Genomic DNA, 22,312 nt, shown 5'->3' on the forward strand with positions numbered 1-22,312 from the left:
ACGGCTGTGGGTGGGAAAGTTGACGTGTTGGGTGAAGTTGAAGCAGTGTAGTAGTTCCAGGAATTCAGTGGCAGATTTGCAGTCATTGTCAATGTGGATGTTGAAATCTCCCAGAAGAAGAACGGAAGGTGAGATGGCAGATAACTGAGTTAGAAAGTCAGAGAAGTCGGTGATAAAGGAGGGGTTTGGTTTGGGGGGGCGGTAGATGATGGCAGTGACCAGAGGAGTGGGACCAGAGAGTTTGAAAGTGAGGTGTTCAAAGGAGTGAGCAGCAGGGATGGAGATGGTGGATGTTTTGATGTCCTCCCTGTAGATTGCTGCTACACCACCTCCCCGCCCCTCAGGTCGGGGTTTGTCAATGTAAGTGTATCCGGTGGGTGTGGTCTGGTTGAGCAAAAAGTAGTCCAGAGGTTTGTGCCAGGTTTCAGTGATACAGAGGAAATCCAGGTTATTGTCACTTATGAATTCATTCAGAATGAGACTTTTATTGTTAAGTGAGCGGGTGTTGAGCAAAGCCAGTTTCAGGTGACGTTGCTTCGTGAAAGTTTGAGAGGACCGAGGAAGGGGGCGGAGATTAGATAACAAACAAACAAGAAATAAATGGAATATATGTAAGAAAATATGGAATATTACAGCAAACGTGAATGTTAAACTGCCTTCTGAGTGTAGTACATTTTGTATGTGTATTGGTATTATTGTTATTGAACAGATATGCCAGTTAAATAACTCTTACTTTCCACCCCTGCTCCCTTACAGCTTCCCTCGCACTTGCATTGTACTGAAACACACACAAACACACAGCCACCAGCAATGTGATGCGCTGATGTAGCAGAACTTGTAATACCGGACTCTTAAGCACGTCATTTGGCTGTGTGTCGTGGCTGAGGTGTGTCTGCAGCCACAGCACGGCGTTAAGTTGGTGTGGTCTGATCATAGTGTTTAAATCATTACTCACAGGGTCAATTACCCAGACCAGTGATTACTTTTAATACCTTTCTGGCACCCTGGCCAGTTGGGATGGTCTCTTGGCTCACAAATTACTGCTGAATCCATGAGATCCATTAGCTCAGGATTGTGGTGCACAAACAACCCCCGGGACTAATGTACTTGTTGTGGATGCGGCATTTTGGTCTATTCACGTGCATGGTTAATGGTATATACATACTGTATCGCACAAACCAAACTATGCATAGTAAAGGCTCAGTTTTATTATTTAATTGCCAGTTAGAATTTTAAGTGAGGTATGGCAAAGGTTAAGTAGCAATAAAAACATAACACTCTTATCCAAGAAATAATGAAAGTTTGTTGATTATTGTTTAATGTATCTTTCCCAAAGGTGTGGCAAAGCATGTGGGAGATGCTCTCAAAGAGCACTGCTCAAGGTCATCAAAGAAAATTTGCACTATCGGGATTGCACCCTGGGGGGTCATTGAAAACAGGAACGATCTCATCGGCAGAGACGTGAGACATAATTCTTGCTATCTCATTTGTAATTGATTTGTACTTCGATTTCAGTTCAGATTGTTCTGTGAAGGTACATTTGACATTTTTTCCCCCTTACTCTCCTCTTCCCTTTTATTGCCTTCTTGTGCCACACTGCAGATTATCGCTCCATATCAGACGCTGCTGAATCCTCTCAGCAAACTTAACGTTCTCAACAATCTGCATTCCCATTTCCTCCTGGTGGATGATGGGACGGTGGGCAAATACGGCGCTGAGGTCAACCTGCGGCGGGACTTGGAGAAGCACATCAACCTCCAAAGAATACATGCACGTGAGTAAAACCAGAAACTTAACAACAGTTGCAGTTGCTTGGATTCTGAGAAACGAGATTATACGGGATCACATTCTGCTGAAGCAGTCTGAGGATCTTCTGAGATAATGCAGTCACATTGTTTGTGTGTCTTGGAAAACCAAAAACATCTCATGTATTCATCCCCTCCTTGTCAAAATACCACATTCGGGCTGTCCAATTACTGAATCCATAATTTGTCATTATTGTTTGTTTTATTATTTTGTTTTTGTGTGAGTCTTTGAAGTTGGACATCAGAAAGATTTAACTCTGCACTGTGTTGTATGTGATTTCAATTTCATGCCACAGCCTCGAATCTTTGCTAATAGAGTGCCCCCTTCTGACAAGAGCCAAACCAAAATTCTGTGTTATGCCTTTTGAGCATTTCTCATTGTCATTCAAATTTGTCAACTATAAAATAATTTCTCTGACATGTTAAAAATTGACCAGTACTCAGAAGTGAACATGAGCGCAGTATCGCCCGCGGACTGAAACATAACTCTTCTCACTGAGTTTGATTGGTTTACTGACCACAGACAAGGACAAATAAATATGATTTATTATTAATTCATTCATTTGCCTTTTTTCAAAGAACCATTCCACCAAATGAGGCATAAAATGACCATCAAATTACTCCAGACAGTATTATGGGCTGGCTATTAAGTGTTTACTGAACAGGTTAGGACTTGTTCAGAGAAAGTGATATGATTTTCTGCCTGGAATAAATTCATTGTCTGCCTATTTCAAGTATTAAGAAGGTTACCTCTGCCAAAACACGAGAGTTCTTGGCAAATAATTCATTAGCGACTGTTAACAGATCTGGTTAACAACATACTGTATACGCAGATAATCTTAGTGTTTGTTATAACTTGTGTGGCAATACCACTTGTTAAATACGGCAGATTAATGGGTGATAAGACGTAACAATTTTAAATGTGTGAAAGTCATACATTACATTTTGTGGTAAAGTCTGTTCTTAAATATTTACGTAGGTTAAAAGAAATCTAAATAATAATGTGTATCACTCTTTCACCAGTAAAGTATCATGTCGGTTGAATTTACTTCAGGCTCAGGAAGTGCAACAAATAAACAAACAACAAGTGGTTGAGTGGTTATTTGGCTGACATCATGATTCGTATGTTAGACGTTATGTACAACCCTTCAGATAGGACTAAACTCCGAGGTGAAATCATTATAAAGTCAGTTTGTCTTTGCCTGGTGGGAACTGGATGATAACGGGGAGCTGGCCATTATCATCTCAACCTCTCACTAACTGTCACTCGGGTGGAGCTGTATTGTCTAAATGACAGCGGATATGAAGGGAATAATGGAACATAAACCAAAGCTTTAAGCACACTATTTGTCTTCTTTCTTGTAGGAATTGGTCAGGGTGTTCCTGTTGTGGCCCTGATCTTTGAGGGGGGTCCCAATGTGATCCTAACTGTGCTGGAGTACCTTCAGGAGAGCCCTCCTGTCCCGGTGGTTGTGTGTGAGGGGACCGGCCGTGCTGCTGATATACTGGCCTATGTCCACAAGCAGACCGAGGAGGGAGGGTAAGACGGACACACACACACACACACACACACACACACACACACACGAGGGGTTGGCAGGAGAATGAGTGTGATAGCTTTGGTGTGCTGAACAAATAATGATTTAGTTTAGATTTTTTTCAAGTAACAAATGAAATGAACAACAGGAAAGGAGGGGATTAGAATTTTTTTTTATAATTTAGTAATATCAAGGTTTCAGTGAGTGTTGTATTAAATATTTAGCTTTACTGTTAAAGTTGGAACGTTTGTAAAAAAAACCAAAACAAACAAACAACAAATGGCACTGAGATGTTAGTGATGAATACTGTGTTGTAAGAATTTCTTTTTTTTTTGCAATTCCTTTGATGGCAGCGTCGTTGGTGGCCCTCATCTATTTCTATCCCAGGCTGATTTCTAACAGCTCCGCCACAGCCCATACTGTTATAATAGAGTTGGAACTTGTGACATATTGCAGTTAAAAGTAATCTTTTGAAGGGTTTTATCAGCCAATGAAATTTGCACATACTGCTGCACAAGTATCTATCTCACAGTTTGTGTCTTCAGTGTAAATGTGTCCAGTTATTATTGTAAATATCATCTCAGTGGTTCAATGTACAAAGAGAGATCCAATTTAACTATTGGTTCTGTGTTGCTGCTATTTAAGAGGTATCCTTTCATTAGCTGACATACATAAACCCCGGCTAACTTCATGGTGAATATGAGCTCTATCACTTCTGTCCAACCATGTCCATGTTTGATCACAGAAAACATGCACAGATCCAGAAGATACGAATAAGGTTTATTTTACCTCTTTAAAGGTTATTTACAGGAAAAGTGCGATGGAATATAAACATGATCAACAAAAGGGTTGGTAGTGCGTGCGTGTACTAAGGCTGAGACCTTACTGCAGTGGCCCAGGTTCGATTCCAATTTGTGACTCTTTGCTGCATATCATCCCCTCTCTCTACCCAATTTTCTGTCCGTAAAGTTGTCCGTTTGTACTGTAATTCTTCTACAGCGGTCTTCCTGATGGAGTGGAGACTGACATCATCGCAACCATCAAGAAAACCTTCAACTTCAGCCAGAGCGATGCCATCCATCTCTTCCAGACTCTGATGGAGTGCATGAAGAGCAAAGAATTGGTACATTCACGCACAATCTCTTTCTTACACTTCTTATCATGCATGTTCCCTTTTTCAATTTCCATTTCAATGGCAGCGAGTGCAGCAGACAAATACACTCGCAAATGTCAGACTCATTTAATAAAGAGACAATAGTAACTTTCAACTAAATGAAACAATTGAAACACTGCCACAGAGATGGCTGTACATTTCTTTGCTCTTTTTTTTCTGACACATCAGTGACATCAGCTGGTGATCCATTTATTAAAAAAAAAAATCTCAAACTCTCTGAAACATCTGGAGAATGTCTGTGGGAACATGTTAATAAGCGCTATCTTGTTTCTTGGAAAACAGATCACTGTGTTTCACATCAGCTCCGAGGAGCACCAGGACATTGACGTAGCCATTCTGAGGGCTTTACTCCAAGGTTAGTAGTTGACTTCTCTCTGACACCCTCCCCAACTTTTTAAGAGAATATAAGTCACATAAAGTTGATTCAGTCTATTCATATGCTGAGGTTGTTGGCATTGGGAGATTAAGATTTCAAGTCTTGGTAATGTTTTCATTCTGATATAGATATGCTTTGAGAACAGAGTTTCCCCCCTGTGTGCCCTTCCCTTTGTGTTCCTCGGGAGATCATGTTGCTTGTATTCACAGGGCCTCCTTATTCCAGCACAGTCAGTCCCTGAGCTGCCTGACTCACTCTTATAAATACTCACCTCTGCAGTCTGTTGGAGAAAGAGAAAAAGTACAACGTTCACCTGAACACTTCTTACTTTGTTATTGTATAGAGGAGGAAAAAAGAAGAAAAATACCCACTTTATAATCGTTTTACTCCGACCACCTGTTTTGTGAGCACAGACATTGTTCATTTCAAATACAGAACAAATGTTTCACCTGACATAGGGAGAGGGGTGTTGTACTGAATGTAGGTGGGTTCACCCTCATCTTTGTTCCAGTTTATTTAGACAAAAGCGAGGAATTTGTAAGTGACTGCAGCTGATCGATAGACTGGAGAAACAGGCTCAGATACTCAAAAGACAAACCAACTGTGACTGAAAATGCCCACCCAGGCAAATATTTGTCAGCCTAAGGCGGAGTAATCTCAGTGAAACAGTAACTCACCCTCAAAAGGACCCTGGGCTACAAAAGCTCTCAAGCCTCTTTAGGAATATTGAGTGCTGCTCTTTCTCGCTTCCATTATGATTCAATTCATTTAGCAGGCTGGATATTAAATGAGAAGTTTGAAGTCACAGGAAATGGCACTCAAATCACTTAAAGGCTGAATATGCTGTAGAATACATCGTCCTTTTCACATGTGGATTTTTTTAGATGGACTACCTGAAAGTTCAGGTTCTTTGAAAGTCAGTTTAGTGATTTTAGTTCAGTCAAGGTCCCACTGTTTCCTTTTTGACATCCACACAATTGATTCTGTGATTATGATTGTTTGATTCAGATGGCTCCTGGAGGACAATAAGGCAGATTACTGTGGAAGAGAGCAGTAGACTGAAGAGGGATTTACTTTGTAGTCTAATCTGCTCTGTTGCTGTATTAGTGTGTAATTGACTGTATTACTGCCCTGGCCCAGCTCTACTAACTCCCTCTAATCCTGCTAGCTGGCTAACGGGAAATACACAGTTAATAAGGCTTTACGTGCCTGGTAATTCATATTTATTTATTTGTGTTTGTTTACTCATGGCTGTACCTGTGTATTTCAGGCACAAACGCGTCTGCCTTCGATCAGCTGGTCCTGACTCTGGCCTGGGACCGTGTAGACATTGCCAAGAATCATGTGTTTGTGTATGGACAGCAGCTCCTGGTATGTCTGCATGTTTGTTTGTCTGTGTGTATTGTGTGTGTATTGTGTGTGTGTGTGTGTGTGTGTGTGTGTGTGTGTGTGTGTGTGTGTGTGTGTGTGTGTGTGTGTGTGTGTGTGTGTGTGTGTGTGTGTGTGTGTGTGTGTGTGTGTGTGTGTGTGTGTGTGTGTGTGTATTGTGTGTCACAGCTTCCAGGGATGTTTGCTTAGTTCAGCATTAGCTCCAAACCTTTTGACTTGCACAACGACCCCAGAATCTGTAGTCTGAAGAGCCATGGGACTGGACACGGGCAGGCTGCCATGAACTGCTTGTCTTGACTGTAACATGAACCCTCTTACAGCTGTCTTCATAAGCTGCCTTCAGTGCTCATGTTTATTTTAAAACTCAGGGAATCCTGGCTTTTTGCGTGAATGAGGGGATGGATAGTATTTATTTATGTTTTTTGTGTGTTTGTGTTGGTTTTTTTTTTTTATACATTTTTTTTGTAATTTGACCATGTTCCTGGTCTTCTCCCTTATCTTGTTTGTTTTATAAATAAGGATTTGCTATAAAAATATTCTTTATAACGACATGTCATCTTTGTTTGTGTGTATAGGTGAGCTCTCTGGAGCAAGCGATGCTGGATGCACTTGTGATGGACAGGGTAGATTTTGTCAAGTTGCTCATAGAAAACGGCGTGAGCATGCACCGTTTCTTGACAATCAGTCGGCTGGAGGAGCTCTACAACACGGTAACATTATTAACATGCATCAGCCACTGAATAAAAGAAAACACACACACACACACACACACACACACACACACACACACACACACACACTCAGTGTTGTAAAGCTTCTTGTATTTTCTTCTATTTTAGAAACAACCGACCAACAACCCAACTCTCCTCCACCTGGTTAGAGATGTTAAACAGGTACAGTCAGTCCGCTTCATGTCATTTTTATCAGTTGATGTTAACCAGAGTTTGTTTATCCTCATTCACCACTTTGTTTCTGTGCCTTCCTGCAGAGTCATCTGCCTCCAAACTATAAGATCACTTTGATTGATGTGGGTCTGGTTATTGAGTACCTGATGGGCGGGACTTACAGGTGCAACTACACCAGGAAACGCTTCCGAATCATTTACAACAATCTCCATGGCAACAATAGGGTGAGCTCAAACTCAATTCCTGGAGTGTCGTTGTAGCAATGTCCGAAACGTCCTTTACGGTGCTGATATTTGAAAATATTTTATTTAAAGAGGTACAATCCACTACAACCTACAGCTGTATTTCATGCATTGATAATGATGTGAGGCCTTAATTAGTGATTGAATGTATTCACACTGCCATGTGAACTGTAATAAAAGTCAATCTGAAAATGTGATCTGCACAGAGGTCGGGGCGCCACACAGCAGGTCCTGGTTCTCATTTGAGGAAAAGTCATGAGTCTTTCAGCATGCAGGCAGACAAGAAGGAGAAGACAAGGCACAACCACTTCATCAAAACTGCACAGCCATACAAACCTAAGGTAAACTCCTGTGATTCAATAAAGAGAACTAGACGTCCCTTAGTTGGACACGTGCCTAAAATGAAAAACTCTAGAGATAAAAGTCACAGTTAAATGGGGAAAAATCAAGTCTGCTCCTTCCCTCTCCTCCTAGCTTGAGTCAGCCATTGAGCAAAACAAAAAGAAAAGCAAAGAAGAGATCGTGGACATCGACGACCCAGAGACACGGCGGTTTCCCTACCCTTTTAATGAGCTGCTGGTGTGGGCCGTGCTGATGAAGAGGCAGAAAATGGCGCTCTTCTTCTGGCAGCATGGCGAGGAGAACATGGCAAAGGCACTGGTGGCCTGTAAGCTTTGCCGATCTATGGGCTACGAGGCCAAGAAGAGCGATGTAGTGGACGACACCTCTGAGGAGCTCAAGGAGTACTCAAAGTAAGTTTTCTGTACCTTTGATACATGTCATGAAGCTATTAAATCACTCGCATTTATTTATGTAAGGTATGAACTAAATCAACTGCTCATGTATTTCAGTGAGTTTGGGACGTTGGCGGTGGACCTGCTGGAAGAGTCGTTCAGGCAGGATGAGACCATGGCCATGAAGCTGTTGACCTATGAGCTTAAGAACTGGAGCAACTCCACTTGTTTGAAGTTGGCGGTCTCCTCCCACCTACGGCCCTTTGTGGCTCATACCTGCACCCAGATGCTGCTGTCAGACATGTGGATGGGACGACTGAACATGCGCAAGAACTCCTGGTACAAGGTTCATGTTCCATTTAGCTTTTATTTTTGGTAACAAATGAGAAGCTGGAGTAAAAGAAGTGCTGGAATTAGTGCTTTGTCTATGTGCGGCTTAATGCAAATGTTAAACCATTCTGCATTTGTTTAATATTTGTGTTTGGTGAAGTTTTGGCAACAGGTGCAGTGTTCCTGCGGCTTGAACAAAGGTCTGCTTTCATATCTAATCCCAATCGCAGTTCAGTACTCCTTGGGGTGTTAAAATGACACTTCAGTGGATGATTCATGGACACAAGGAATAATAGTATCTTTGGAATAGTCTTGTTTATCTCTATCTGCACTGCAGAAACAAATCTAATTCCTGTTACAAAAACAGTGCAACATTTTTAACTTAATTATAAGTAAATATCAAAATTTGGATAAGAAATGGTTTCAGAACTTTCAGGAACTTTTTAACAATAGGGCTATACCTGTGTTATTCTGATTTTGATTTGATTTTTCACCAGTCGCCATCAACACATAAAATAATTTAAATTAGGGAAAACCCACAAAGCTTAGACAGTTTAGTGTACTGTAAATGTGCCGTTAGCACTAGCCAATAAAGCACTTGGGATTAATTAAGTGTGTGTGTGTGTGTGTGTGTGTGTGTGTGTGTGCAAAATTCAAAGGACTTTCTTGACAAATATAGCCACATCCACCCACATGAGTGTGTATTTTTTTTCTAGGTGATTCTGAGTATATTGGTGCCTCCTGCAATCCTACTGTTGGAGTACAAATCAAAGGCTGAAATGGCTCACATCCCCCAGAGTCAGGACGACCACCAGATGACCATGGAAGACAGCGAACACAACTTCCAGAACATAGCTGAAGACATCCAAATGGTTAGATTTACTCAGGCTTCCTGTTTTTGTGTTTTTTATACAGTAACTGCCAGGCAGTCTGGCAGTCCTATAGTGAAATAAATCATTGGAAACATCATATCCAAATGTATCACAAGAGTCTGATCAGAAATCATCCATAGTGGTGTTAAATGGTTAATGAGCTGTGAAGGTTTGCTGATAAATTCTTTTTTGCACATTTGGTCTTGAATTCCTTTAAGTGCTTTTATTTGCTTACTTTCTTTCACTCACATTCTCGTCTTTACTCTGCTTTCTCTCTCTTTCTCTAATCTTCTCTCTCTGTGGCCTGCTGCCGTCTAAATTGGGCCTTTTTTTAACTTCTCTGCAGGATGTGTTCAAGGAGGCCAGATCCCACGACCACATGGACGCTAAGAATGACATGGAGACACACGTTCGCTCCAGGAAGCTGCCATTAACCAGGAAAATTTATGCCTTCTACCATGCTCCCATTGTCAAGTTCTGGTCCAACACGGTATGGAGATCACAGAAGAGAACACACACACACACATACACGCACCAACAGTCATCTACCCATCCATCCCACCATCTATTTTATGGTGGTTTATCTGGGTAGGATTCTGGGTAACAGAATCTACAAAGACAGGATGTTACTACCCACAAGCGGTCGCTTAACACAGATTGTTTATGTTTTTGCTCTAAAAAAAAAGAGTTAAACCAGCCATATTGCAGAGATACAAACATGTTCCTAAGGGTGTTTCCACTGCAGGAACTTTCTCAGAGAATTTAGTTCCAGGTGTTGTACTTTCTGAAAATGTAGGAATTATTTGCACATTGGTGATGTTCAGAATCACATGAGAGCTTTGTTAATGGTTAAAACCATTAAAACCAATTGGAAGTGTTCACAAGTAGGAGGCAAATGAGGTCAATGATTTCCTTCATACTGCACCAGCACTCCTACTGGTTGGCTCTGTGGAGTGAGAAGGAATTTGAAATTGATAGCATGCATCTCGGCACGTGTTATGCCCTTGCACTTTAAACACTAATTTTGGGAGACTTGCAAAGAAAAGGGCAGGGATAGCAGTTAAAGCTTATTTTAGACACATTTTCTCGAATACACACTCGTGCACTGGATTATCACTCATCTTTTCTTACTCGGCCTTATGTTTATTTATACACACAAGCCTGAGGCTGGTTCTCAGGAGCCTGGGAGTCGACGTTGAGGGTTTTATTTGCAGGGACAGGGCTGTTTTTCTGGCTGTTCAAGACTGAGAGGAGCTGATACCATCACTGAAACCGCTAGTCTACGTAATGTATTCTGTGCCTAAGCTTATCTACATCTGTTGTACATGCTTCCATCCCGATTTCAACACATCAATGCAGCACTCAACAATGACTTACCCATCACATGGGAGTGTTAATGGCTGATTTTCCAGCAGTTCACACCCTGCGTGTCAAGGTTAAGCAATTTTTGAAACCGTAGACCTAGAAACTGGATGTGTGTGTGCGCGCACACGTGTAACTTGCCTGCCTATATGGACATTTGCAAACTTTCCCACAGTCTACAAGTTACAGTGGAGTTTATGTACCACTGGGAGACAATCATGTGGCTTGTGCTAATTTCCCAAGGAAAAGATAGAAACACAAGAGTTTACATTTCAACCAAGCTGCTTTAAGGTGTGTTAAGCACTACAGTTTTCTGCATTATCTCTCATCTCATTTATTTATGTATAGATAGTTAATAAGTTAATAAAAAAACAAGACTACAACCATGCTAGACTCTCTGTGAGGCTGTACTTAAGCATAATGGTGCTCTGACCTAAATGCTAATGTACTCATTATGATAATGTTAACATTCTGGTATTAAGCAGGTGTAATGTTTACCATTTTCATCTTTGTTTAGTTTGTTAGCTTATAAGCACTAAACACAAAGTATAGCTCAGGCTGGGAATGGCATTCATTTTGCAGGTATTGGGTCATAAACCAAAGTTTTGGTAAAATTGTAACTTGACTTGATGATGGTGCTTTATGATAAGTTATGGGAGCACCAAAGATATTACAGTGTATCCTGAAAGGGGTGTGAATGTGTATAACAATTTTCATGGTAGTCCATCCAATAATAGTTGAGACATTTCACTTAACCATACTCAAACTTAAAGGCATACTATGCAAGATTTGTGCCTTAATATAACAGCTTCAAAGTCATTTCAATGGTAAACGAACCCGTAGTATAGCGAATCATACCGATAGCAACGCTGGGGAGGGACGCCACTGGCAGAACCAGCAATGCAAGTCTGAAGATGGCGCCCCGCCTAATCTCGCGAGAATCACGAATTGCTTTGCGGCACGACGTGACATACATCAGTGACATAAGAAGCAGCCTTAATGGAAGACGTTACCTGGTCAGTAGACATCTTCGGAGTCTATCTTTGCCTGTTCGATGTCCGACGCTTCCATCCTACTGAACATGTACCAGTATACAGGGGGGGAGGGGATCAGGCCGTGAGTGCAGAGACGCAGAGCCGTATATAGAGACTGCTCTGGTGAGTGGTATTTACGACAGTTAACGTTAAATACAAGTACTCCGCAGCGACTCTAGGGGTAGCTGTTTGACAAAACCAGAAAACTGCATAGTATGCCTTTAATGGTGACGCTAGAGGAAAAGTTGGTGGATCACCAAAGTCAGTAGGATTCAGTCTTTCCTTAGCCTAGGCTAAAGAACTCCTAAGCAGGCTAATAGAGGCACAATACTGTATAGTAGAAGTTGTTTATTACTAACATGGGGTTGTTGAGAGCGGTAAACAGTCCAATTACTGGTAGTATCTTGATTCAGTGTTTCAATATAAGTGCAGCTTTAATTGAGGAGTTTGTTAAAAAAAAATCCCATCACCATTTCTTATGTAATCCCCTGAACCTCTGACCCCTCCCTTCTGAGAGCAGACTTTGATGGCGACTGTAAATTTGACTTGAGATAGAACTTCCGCCAGCTGAGCTCTGAGGCCTCAGTGGCCTCTGTCAAAATGGCAGACTATTTGCTCCCGACTCAAAGTGCCATGATGAGGTTTAGCGCCTGCATAGGGCCTCAACTGACCACGTCTTATACCAGAGAGAGGAAACCCCTCTCTAGAAGTGTCTGAATATGGAGACTCTTTGTCAACACAGTCCCGCTATCATCCACGTCCAACATGTCTTATATACTGTGTATCTCCACGTTTATGACATGCGTAGTTAAAGACATCACATTTCAAGAACTGTTTTATGTAATGTTTTTGGTGATCTCTCTGAGTCTTATCGTTGTGTGTCTCCCATTCTCAGCTCTTCTACCTGGGCTTCTTGATGATCTACTCATATGTGGTCCTTGTGAAAATGTCTGTATGGCCTTCTCCTCAAGAGTGGGTGGTCATCCTCTACATATTCACCTCTGCCATTGAGAAAATTCGAGAGGTATGTGGAACAGAAGTTTTAGACGATTTTTAAAACGCCATACAATTTAAAAAATGATTTAAGATATTTATAGATTATTTTATATAACTGCAAGACACAGACTTGTCTTTACAACCCTGCTGACTTCACCAAAGACTGCAAACACAATTTTCTGAGTATTCTCTCCTTCTGTCTCGCTTTTTCCAGATGTTTATGTCTGAGGCAGGCAAAATAAGCCAGAAGATAAAGGTGTGGTTCAGTGACTACTTCAATGTGTCCGACTTTCTGGCCATTGTCACCTTCTTTATTGGCTTTGGACTGAGGTTGCGTGGAGGGGAAGCCTTTGTCCCTGGGAGGACTGTGTATTGTCTCAATATCATCTTCTGGTATGTGCGACTCCTGGATATCCTGGCTGTTAACCAGCAAGCTGGACCGTACGTCATGATGATTGCTAAAATGGTGAGTTCTTGTGAAAGTGAGAAGGCCAACCACTGCATGATGTAGAGCAAGCAGATGTGAATGTTTTTTTTCCCAGCATAAATGTTGTCAATATATTTTTCTGAAGGTGCTCTCAGACGTAGGCTGCATAATACAGGAAGGATTCAAATTCTGCTTTATAGTTATATACTTCACATTCTACTGAAAAAGAGGCAGGAGGAGGTGCAGTGAAATAGGAATAATGTTTTATTATTTACAAATGTACTGCTTAGTTCCTTTAACCACAGTTTTTTCACCTTTTTTAGCTAATAGTCTAAAGATGATGTGAGAGAGATCTTGCTATGTTTTTGTGCATTCCCAAATTGTAAATATTAATATTCATTTTTTCATTTAATCAATTTGAATATTTAAACAGCATTAATCCTCTACATGATGTTACCAGGTATTGTAACCTACTATATTATCCTGAGCAGCCCCATCAGTTTTAGAACAGACTTCATCAGTCCTATTATCATTATTATTTTTTCCATTTACTGTAGTTTTAAAAGTATTTATATAACCTTTTGAGAGATATCCTGCCTTCAACAGAATATGGGATGAAATAATGTTAAAACTGTATGCAAGTTGATTTAATTTTGCTAAAGGAGTTGGCCATTTTTGAAATATACTTATTTGCTTTCTTGCAGAGTAGCGCCAAATATGAAGCTAGAACCAGCAGGCGTTTATCTTAGTTTAACTTATCTTAGCATAAAGACTGAAAGCAGGAGGAAATGGTCAGCCTGGCTTTGTCCGAAGCTAAAAGAAAGGTGCCTATCAGCACCTCTAAATTAAGTAACACGTTATATCTCATTTGTTAAATCAGTACACAAACAGAAGTGTAAAAATGACATGGTTTTACGGGAGTTACATTCAGGACTTTTTCTTGGCAGTGCCTGGACTTCCTGAAGTTTAAATAGTCAGTTTTGGTGCATTGTTCACTTTCTGGACAGAGCCAGATTAGCTGGTTCCAGCCTTTATGCTAATCAAAGATGACATGCTGATAGTAGTAGCTTTATATTAAGTGCACAGATAGGTGCACTTAATATAAAGGTATTGATCTTCTCATTAGATTCTCAGCAAGAAAGCAAATAACAGTATTTCTCTCAATATTGAAGTCCTCCTTTAAATGAAAGTAGATTTGATTAGAACATTATCAAGTTTCCATCATTTACATCTTTATAGCTGTTAAGTAGTCTTAAACCCTTCAACATTACTGTGTCTGCCCTGGGGATTTCAATACAGGCATTAAGATTTTCTTACAGCTATAATTAACAATTGCTTTGAAACGGGAAACGCCAGACCAAATCAAAGAATAGTAGAATATTACCTTGTTTTTATTTTTCAGTTAATTAACAAGCTGTTGTATAAAGTGTTTTTTCAAAGCAAAAGTATTGAAATAGTGCTGATTTTGGATCCCCAGGGTAGATGGGTGTGCACTAAAGAAACTCTGGAATTTATTTCTCTTTATCTTACTTTATAAGTCAAATATTATTCCCAGTAGTGATAATACCATTAATCATATGTTTCTGACATCTCTTTCAGGTGGCCAACATGTTTTATATTGTGGTAATAATGTTTATAGTCCTGCTCAGCTATGGCGTACCCAGGAAAGCCATTCTGTACCCACAAGAGGAGCCCAGTTGGATACTGGTAAAAGATGTGGTCTTCCAGCCATACTGGATGATGTACGGGGAAGTGTATGCCTATGAAATCGATGGTAAGGACGATGAGGATGGTAGGGGAGATTATGAGGGTAAGAACGGTTTTATTCAAAGCTTCTCACCAAGGCATGATGCTGATTGTCACTCAAAACAAGCACTGGAAATCAAACCCCACGACAGCCTAATCATCGCTCCCCCTCACAGCCTCTTTCACACAACATGGTTCACAGACAGAAGCAGCCAGGGCTGTTTGGGGAGGGCAGGGCTTTTTGCTTCACCACAGTATTGACTGCCTCGACTCGGCTAAAAATGGATAAAAGGCAACGTTGAGAGTCGGTTGCATTTGAAGCTCAGGTGGAACAAAACACCTGACTGTGCTCAAAAACTTCAGCTGGCATCCGAACGTTTCACACAATTAAAATTTATCACGTGGATTTTTTCAGTGTTATCATGACCTCATCGTAGAAAGGGAGGAAAGGGTGAATTGTCAGATGTTAATTACGCAGTGTAAGGTGGTAGTAAAGGAATACTAGTGAAAACAAAAGAATAAATAAGAAATCAGTCATATATCAAATTCAAGTATATACCAACACAGCACAAATAAGCAGCTAATGTCTTGTACCTGTTAGCGTCAGCTTACGTTGTTAATTTATAGGGACAATGCTATGTAGGTAAGTACCACCAGCTATGAGCAGCGTAGTCTAGCTTTTTGCTTAGTTTAAGCATCAGTGACAGAAAAAAAGAATAAAAAAGATTAAAACAATATTTCAGTGCAGCACGGTGTCAGGAGTCAGATTTGAACCCACACAGGACAGAAAGTTAGTTACAGACTGTGCACAAGAACGAGACCTGTATGTGTTGAGTGCATATAACTTGTGTGCATGGATATCCTAAAAGGCTCCTCCTCTTCACAGTGTGTGCCAATAACAGTGAAACATCAGTAAAGCCCCTATGTGCGGCAGGAGTGTGGCTGACCCCTTTCCTACAAGCAGTCTACCTCTTTGTACAGTATATACTAATGGTCAACCTCCTCATCGCCTTCTTCAAGTAAGTGCACATCATTTCAGTGCTACATCCAGCTGTGTTTCCATACTAATGTGCATACACAGTAGCCACGTTCTCCACAACCGCATCTTCCTCAATATCATTTCTGTACTCTGTTTTTCAGCAATGTGTATATGCAAGTGAAGTCCATATCTAATCTGGTGTGGAAGTACCAGCGCTACCACTTCATTATGGCCTACCATGAGAAGCCTGTCCTCCCACCCCCGTTCATCCTCCTCTGCCATATCTACTCCCTCTTCTGTATGTGTAAAAAGAGGAAGAAGGAGAATACATATGGACCAAGTACGACCACATTATTGTGATTTTCTGCCAGAAACCTTGTGTCTCATTCATGTAAATGATTAAAAACAGAAGCAGTGTTTGCCACTGATGATGAACAATGCAGCACCATTTATTTATATTTTTCAAGAACAGACATCAGGAATTTGTTGTTTTTATGTGTACAACATAAACAACAAAATCTCCAACAATATCAAGTCTCTGCTTTCTTTCTTTCAGAGCTGTTTCTCACAGAGGAAGACCAAAAGAAGCTTCATGATTTTGAGGAGCAGTGTGTGGAGACATATTTTCATGAAAAGGATGATCAGTTTCACTCGGGGAGTGAGGAGCGCATACGTCTTACCTCAGAAAGGTGGGACTGTTATTGGCCATCTTAAAGGTGCTCTGTGGAGTACAAAAATTATGTTTACAAGCAGTGTTACTCACCAAAATGCATTGTATGTATCTTTGACCTTGAACGTGTTGGATGCATTTCTGTCTTTATAAAACGTGTGTAAAGTAGGACAATAGAAAAATGTCTATCGTTTCATATTTTGCTTTAGCGTTTATTTCTTTGCATTCATTGCAGGGATGCGATGCAATGCAAATTTGTATATTTTCATTTCACATTAACAAAAGTAAGCAATACAAGCTGGCCTAACTGAAGTTACTGTTTGTCATTTCCAGGGTTGAAACCGTGTGTATGCAGCTGAGGGAGGTTGGGAACAAGGTCAACTTTATAAAACGCTCTTTGCACACACTTGACTCCCAGATAGGCCACTTGCAGGACCTTTCAGCTCTGACTGTGGACACTCTGAAGACCCTCACTGCTCAGAGGGCATCAGAGGCCAGCAAGGTCCACAACCAGATCACCCGGGAGCTCAGCCTCTCTAAGAACGTGGTCCCCAGCATCGGCCCTGTGGCAACAGACACTGGCCCCCACTCCAAATCGTCCGTCATAGGGAAACGAAGTGTGGGAGCCTACTTTGGCTCCTCTTTTCCCCAGACAGCAACCAACATTGCAGATTCTCTTTTTGGGATTGGTGCAGGGGGTGGGGCTGGGACGGAAAGTAGCCGGAGAGTCGGGCCAATCCCTGGAGCAGAACTGGGGCTGGACCCCAGCCTGAACCCAGCATTGGGTCCAGAGAGGAGGGGGTTGTTTGGGCTTGGGCACCTTGCTGCAGAGGCTGGCTCCTCAGGCAGTGCCGGTTCCAGTGCCTTTGTCCAAAGTGCTGTGGCCATTTCCCCTCCGGAGTTGCGTCTCCGAGGCCACTCTCTCACCCAGAGTAAGCTGACCCGTCCACAAGAGCCGGGCCTTTCCGACTCCACATCCAGCCTGCCCAATGTGCCCTCCGGCGGGGCTCAGTTCCACATCAGCAGCACCCCTTTCCATCCCAGTGGCTCCAGTCACCCAGAACTCGCCCTAACTGGGCTTTACCAGCAGCCCCTCCAGCCAGACAGCACCACTGTAGAGTTTGGGGCGTTTGTGGGTAAGTATGAGACTGAGAGTGAGTCTGCTGTTGATGAAGAGATAAAAGAGGAGGTTGAAAACTGTGTGTGTGTGTATCCTACTGTTGTCATTGTCTCTAAGACTTTGGGCTATGCTCAGCCTGCCTGCATTGCGAGGCCTGAGAACAGGGGGTTAGAAAAGGGGGAGAGAGACAGGGAGGGGAGTGGCGGGTATGTGAATGTGGCGTTCTGCGACGACGAGGGCAGATCAGGCTCCTTGAGTAGACAGACTACAGACACTGAAGTCCCTCTGGCTCCTGAAGCTGAGTCATCACAGGGTGAAACCCATGCAAATAGCAGCATGCCAGGTTGTCCTTGTGCCCCCGCTGTGGCACCCAGGAGACCCCACAGAAGAAGGCGCAGGGAATGGAATATGTCAGGACCACCTGCCCATCCAGTGTCCTGCTATGAGGGTGGGTCAGAAGCCCGACTTGACAAGAGGAACACGGCAAGAGAGCCGAACACAACGAGAGGTTTGAGTTTCAGTCTGCGATTAAGTTGAAAGCTGCGTCTGCCAGGTGCTCGGGGCTGTCCATCTCCAGATCAGGATCCCAGTAGACCTTTAACTGGTGCCTCTCCCTTTCCTTTCTCTGCTCTTTCTGGACCTGTCGTCCGTCTGGTTTATTCTCCGTTTTTGGGTGGTTCTGAGGTTTTCACGTATGATGTGATGGAGCATGAATGATTGGTTGACTGGTTGAGGTTTTCAGCAGTAACTGCGATTGATAAAGGATTTTTTTGACAGGTGGAGGTGCGGGGAGGAGTTTCTCATAAGAATCAGATGTTTGAACTGTGATTATTTCACCATTGTGCCCATGGTCATTTCTCCGGATCAGAAAGAGTGTTTTGTGTGGCAGACTGATGGGGCATTATAAATTGTGTTAATGTGGGCTGATCATTTTGGTTTCAGGACATAAAGACAGTTTGGACCTCCAGCACTCCACACCCAAAGAGACCTCCACCCCCAGCAGACAGCAAAGCCCAGCCACACAGCCCAGATCACAGGTGTGTGTGTCTGTGTGTGTCTGTGTGTGTTTTGTAATAAGAGTTGAGGTAAATCTACTATAAAACACTACAGGAAACACTGAACCATGAAGTTGTGTTTAAGGTTAGTTTTCTACTTGAGTCTATTGCAGCCATAGTACTGATCAGTGTTTCAGAATAATATGTACATTCTCTCACCTTTTTGTTTGTCTATTTTTGTGGTCACAGGCTCAATCTGAAAGTCATGGTCACATCAGAGCAGTCAACTCCTACGCTGGCTTCACAGAGTTTGACAGAAACCCAGCGTTTCTCCATCCTGACTCCAGTAAGTTCAGAAAAATAACTAAAAATATACTGCTAAGAAAATATCTGCTAGGAAAGATATTCTCGAATATCTGTGACCATTTCATTGTGTTTCTGCAGCTCTAAAGAAGAAGGACAGGAGCAGAGTGTCAGCTGAAGACATCCTCATCCACGAGGACCCCAGGACTGCAGTACTGGTAAGAAGTGTATCTGTGTCTGCACTTTCATATAAAGGATAAAGGGAAAAAAATCCTGTATAGTTTAACTCTTGTTAACTTTATAAATGCAGGTGTCTCTCATTGCCTAACAACTTGTTATTTCTTCTCCAGGAAAGAGTTCAGGTGAAATCAGCCCAAGCCAGCAGCCTGTAAGTGTCCTCCCACTGGCCAACAAGATGTATACCCTCTCTCTCTCACACATGCACACATGCACACACACACACACACACACACACACACACACACACATACAAACACACACACACACACACACACACACACACACTTTATAAGGACTCATAAAGACTCAAGTCAAAGTCAGACCAGTTGGTATGATTTAAGTTGATTTCTGATGCCTGTTTGTCAGTACACACTGATGCATACTTCTTCAAACTGCCATATGTAAATGTGTTATGAAAGCTCCTGTGTAGTTTCATGAACTATTCTGACATGCCTGTAATCTGTTTTCTTAATCTAATGTCTGTCTGTTGTCTCTCTGTCAGACGAGCCCCCGGGGAAGACACACTAACTGGTAAGATTTGTAGTTGCACTGTCCATCTGCATGTTTTAGTTTGGCCATACTCGTTATATCTGGATCAGCTGGTTCAGCAACCTTTACATAGAAGCTGTTATAAAAGTAACATTTTACCTTTTACCTTTGTTTGCATCAAATGCGTCCTGGTGTGTGATACAAGCCATACTGTAATCGCCAGTTGTTTTCACCATTTTTCTCCCATAAATAACTTTTTTCCCAGTAATTTTGTGATATTTGCAAGTCATTTGGGAAAACTTTAACTTTGTTTATGGAAGATCATAGAAAAGTGATTTCACATTACATCAGGACCTGGACAGTGTAAACTCTGTTGTACAATATGTGGTGTATGTTTTTCTCATGTTTCTGGATAAAAGCTTCACTGTGCTTTTCTTCTCCTGTGGTTACAGCCGCAGTTTCTCTGTACACGCCACGGCACACCCACCTCGGAGCCAGAAAGGACTGTGAGTAACACAGACAGACTGAGCAAACAAACAGCACAACCGACTCAGTCATGCATCAGGGTTACAGTTAAATTACAGTTCAAATGATTAGTTAATAGATTAGTCTGGCAACTATTTTGATAACCAATTAATAATTTCTTCTCCCGTGTGAGGATTTGCTGATTTTCTCTTTTTTATATTGTTGTAAATGTATTATATTTGGCTTTTGGATTGTTTGCTGGCTTTTGAATATGTCAAGTTGGGCTGTGAGAAATGGTGAGTTTTTCACTATTTGTTGACATTTAGAGAACCAGGCAATTAGTCAAGTAATCAAAAAATAATCTGCAGATAATTCAATGATGAAAATAGTCACTGATTCTTTATCCAGCTCACAAATACACAAGCAGAATTGTGTGCTATTTACCTAGCAACAGAAATTAATTACAGGAAGTAAACTGAGCTGATTAGAGCTGTTTATACTTCTGTTGTTGTAGTACAGAGACATCTACTGGTGGATGCTGGAACAGCTCAGGGTATTTTTGTTAAATAAATAAGTCCAAATATCCAATGATTACAACTGCTATGTTACAATATCCAAGTTTTGCATAAAGATTTAACTGTTCTCTTGTTTTTCCCTCTAGCCATTGGATCACCTTTCAAACCGATGGAAAGCTACCAGTACTCAGGTGAGACATGAAGGTTGAGTTGTATTATTATGTTTTCATGTTTTATTTTATCAGTTATTATTTATCAGTTTGATTGATTGTAGATTTTATTTCTATACTGAAATGTTGAATTTAATTTTGTGTGCTGTCTAATGAGGCAAAGGGCAATGAATAATAGTTTTACCTCTGTTGACTATTCTTCTACAGTTGTCTTAACCTGTGTGTGTGTGTGTGTGTGTGTGTGTGTGTGTGTGTGTGTGTGTGTGTGTGTGTGTGTGTGTGTGTGTGTGTGTGTGTGTGTGTGTGTGTGCTTCTCCTCCTGTAGCTGTGGAGCGCAACAACTTGATGAGACTGTCCCAGAGTATCCCCTTCACCCCTGTACCCCCCAGAGGTAAGTCTGGATCACAGTGCATTCCCAGACATGTTGAGTCAGGTGAAATAGCATACGGTTCTGAGAAACAGCAGCAGGCGGTTGGAGAATGAGGAAGTATGGCGCCAAATAAGAGATGTGGGGTTTTTTTACATTGTTTTTGCCCTCCCACACCTGCAGCTGTTTATTTCACAGTCACAGCCGACCTATTGATGAGCAAAGAGTGTGTGTGTGTGTGTGTGTGTGTGTCTGTGGTATTGTTATTGAATTGTTCAGTTCTGAGCAGCACTCATGCTGTTGTCGCAGTTTGTTATTGTTACTGTGAAGGTCTTTGTGTAAAGGTGTAAGTGCTTGTGAGTCCTGTGATCCATGCAGTTTCTAGGCATTTCATCATGGTGGTGTTAGGAGGTTATTATACTTAAAATTGCTACCAGTGCGTCATACAGTTACAGTAAGAAATGGACAGCGGCATGTTAGGAGTTATTAGTATGACTATTATCTTAATACGCCATAAAGCAATCTAAAGACTCCTGTAATGTGAAAAGGTTACCGGTACTACCACAGTCTACAGCCCTTCGTTCATAAAAAATGGTTTGACGTTTAACAGCTCTTGGTTAAACTGTGTAACAGGTGTAAATCCTAAATGTATGCCCCCTTTAGGCTGATAATCTTATCTATGTCACAGAAGTTACATAAAACCTAATAACACATGTTTGGGCCATCTAAAGGCCATAGGGATAACTTGGTGTCTACTTACAAAATATTCTTCATATTATTTGCGGTTCTTGTCCATCTGAATCACTGAGCTAGTTTAAATTAAATATATGAATAAATGTGTTATTCGAATATTAAGAATTGCTGCACTTACTGCTAAGCTAGCCTATTTTATATGGTGTTGACCTACTTTTTCATTAATTGCCATTTGATTTAGCTATTGCCTTATTTATGTGACAAACCAAACTCAATTTCTTAGATTTTGGAACATCAAAATCTTATTTTACTTTTTTAATTACAGTAAAAACAGTGTAAATTAGTTCAGGCTCTCATCAGCTAGCCTTAACTAGCT

General features: G+C 41.4%; 1 protein-coding gene across 4 annotated transcripts in view; it reads left to right on the forward strand.

Annotated features, from left to right (window-relative positions):
- trpm7 (transient receptor potential cation channel, subfamily M, member 7) overlaps window positions 1-22,312 on the forward strand; it is a 41,035-nt gene that overhangs the window by 14,098 nt on the left and 4,625 nt on the right. For 2 of the 4 annotated variants that reach the window (XM_051378640.1, XM_051378638.1), the window contains exons 6-35: window positions 1,337-1,461; window positions 1,603-1,774; window positions 3,171-3,345; window positions 4,343-4,466; window positions 4,800-4,872; window positions 6,164-6,264; window positions 6,858-6,992; window positions 7,122-7,175; window positions 7,271-7,411; window positions 7,636-7,770; window positions 7,904-8,181; window positions 8,281-8,509; window positions 9,210-9,365; window positions 9,712-9,855; window positions 12,657-12,785; window positions 12,972-13,223; window positions 14,784-14,958; window positions 15,817-15,949; window positions 16,071-16,249; window positions 16,466-16,598; window positions 16,913-17,715; window positions 18,642-18,736; window positions 18,944-19,040; window positions 19,139-19,215; window positions 19,348-19,385; window positions 19,740-19,768; window positions 20,179-20,232; window positions 20,706-20,744; window positions 20,853-20,897; window positions 21,202-21,267. In XM_051378640.1, the coding sequence (XP_051234600.1) occupies window positions 1,337-1,461; window positions 1,603-1,774; window positions 3,171-3,345; window positions 4,343-4,466; window positions 4,800-4,872; window positions 6,164-6,264; window positions 6,858-6,992; window positions 7,122-7,175; window positions 7,271-7,411; window positions 7,636-7,770; window positions 7,904-8,181; window positions 8,281-8,509; window positions 9,210-9,365; window positions 9,712-9,855; window positions 12,657-12,785; window positions 12,972-13,223; window positions 14,784-14,958; window positions 15,817-15,949; window positions 16,071-16,249; window positions 16,466-16,598; window positions 16,913-17,715; window positions 18,642-18,736; window positions 18,944-19,040; window positions 19,139-19,215; window positions 19,348-19,385; window positions 19,740-19,768; window positions 20,179-20,232; window positions 20,706-20,744; window positions 20,853-20,897; window positions 21,202-21,267 (4,386 nt within the window). Of the gene's footprint in view, window positions 1-1,336; window positions 1,462-1,602; window positions 1,775-3,170; window positions 3,346-4,342; window positions 4,467-4,799; window positions 4,873-6,163; window positions 6,265-6,857; window positions 6,993-7,121; window positions 7,176-7,270; window positions 7,412-7,635; window positions 7,771-7,903; window positions 8,182-8,280; window positions 8,510-9,209; window positions 9,366-9,711; window positions 9,856-12,656; window positions 12,786-12,971; window positions 13,224-14,783; window positions 14,959-15,816; window positions 15,950-16,070; window positions 16,250-16,465; window positions 16,599-16,912; window positions 17,716-18,641; window positions 18,737-18,943; window positions 19,041-19,138; window positions 19,216-19,347; window positions 19,386-19,739; window positions 19,769-20,178; window positions 20,233-20,705; window positions 20,745-20,852; window positions 20,898-21,201; window positions 21,268-22,312 lie in introns of those variants that run through there. The other 2 variants (XM_051378639.1, XM_051378641.1) reach the window with 2 other exon arrangements.

This window comes from Dicentrarchus labrax, unplaced genomic scaffold (assembly GCF_905237075.1).
Source record: "Dicentrarchus labrax unplaced genomic scaffold, dlabrax2021, whole genome shotgun sequence".
Classification (NCBI taxonomy): domain Eukaryota; kingdom Metazoa; phylum Chordata; class Actinopteri; family Moronidae; genus Dicentrarchus; species Dicentrarchus labrax.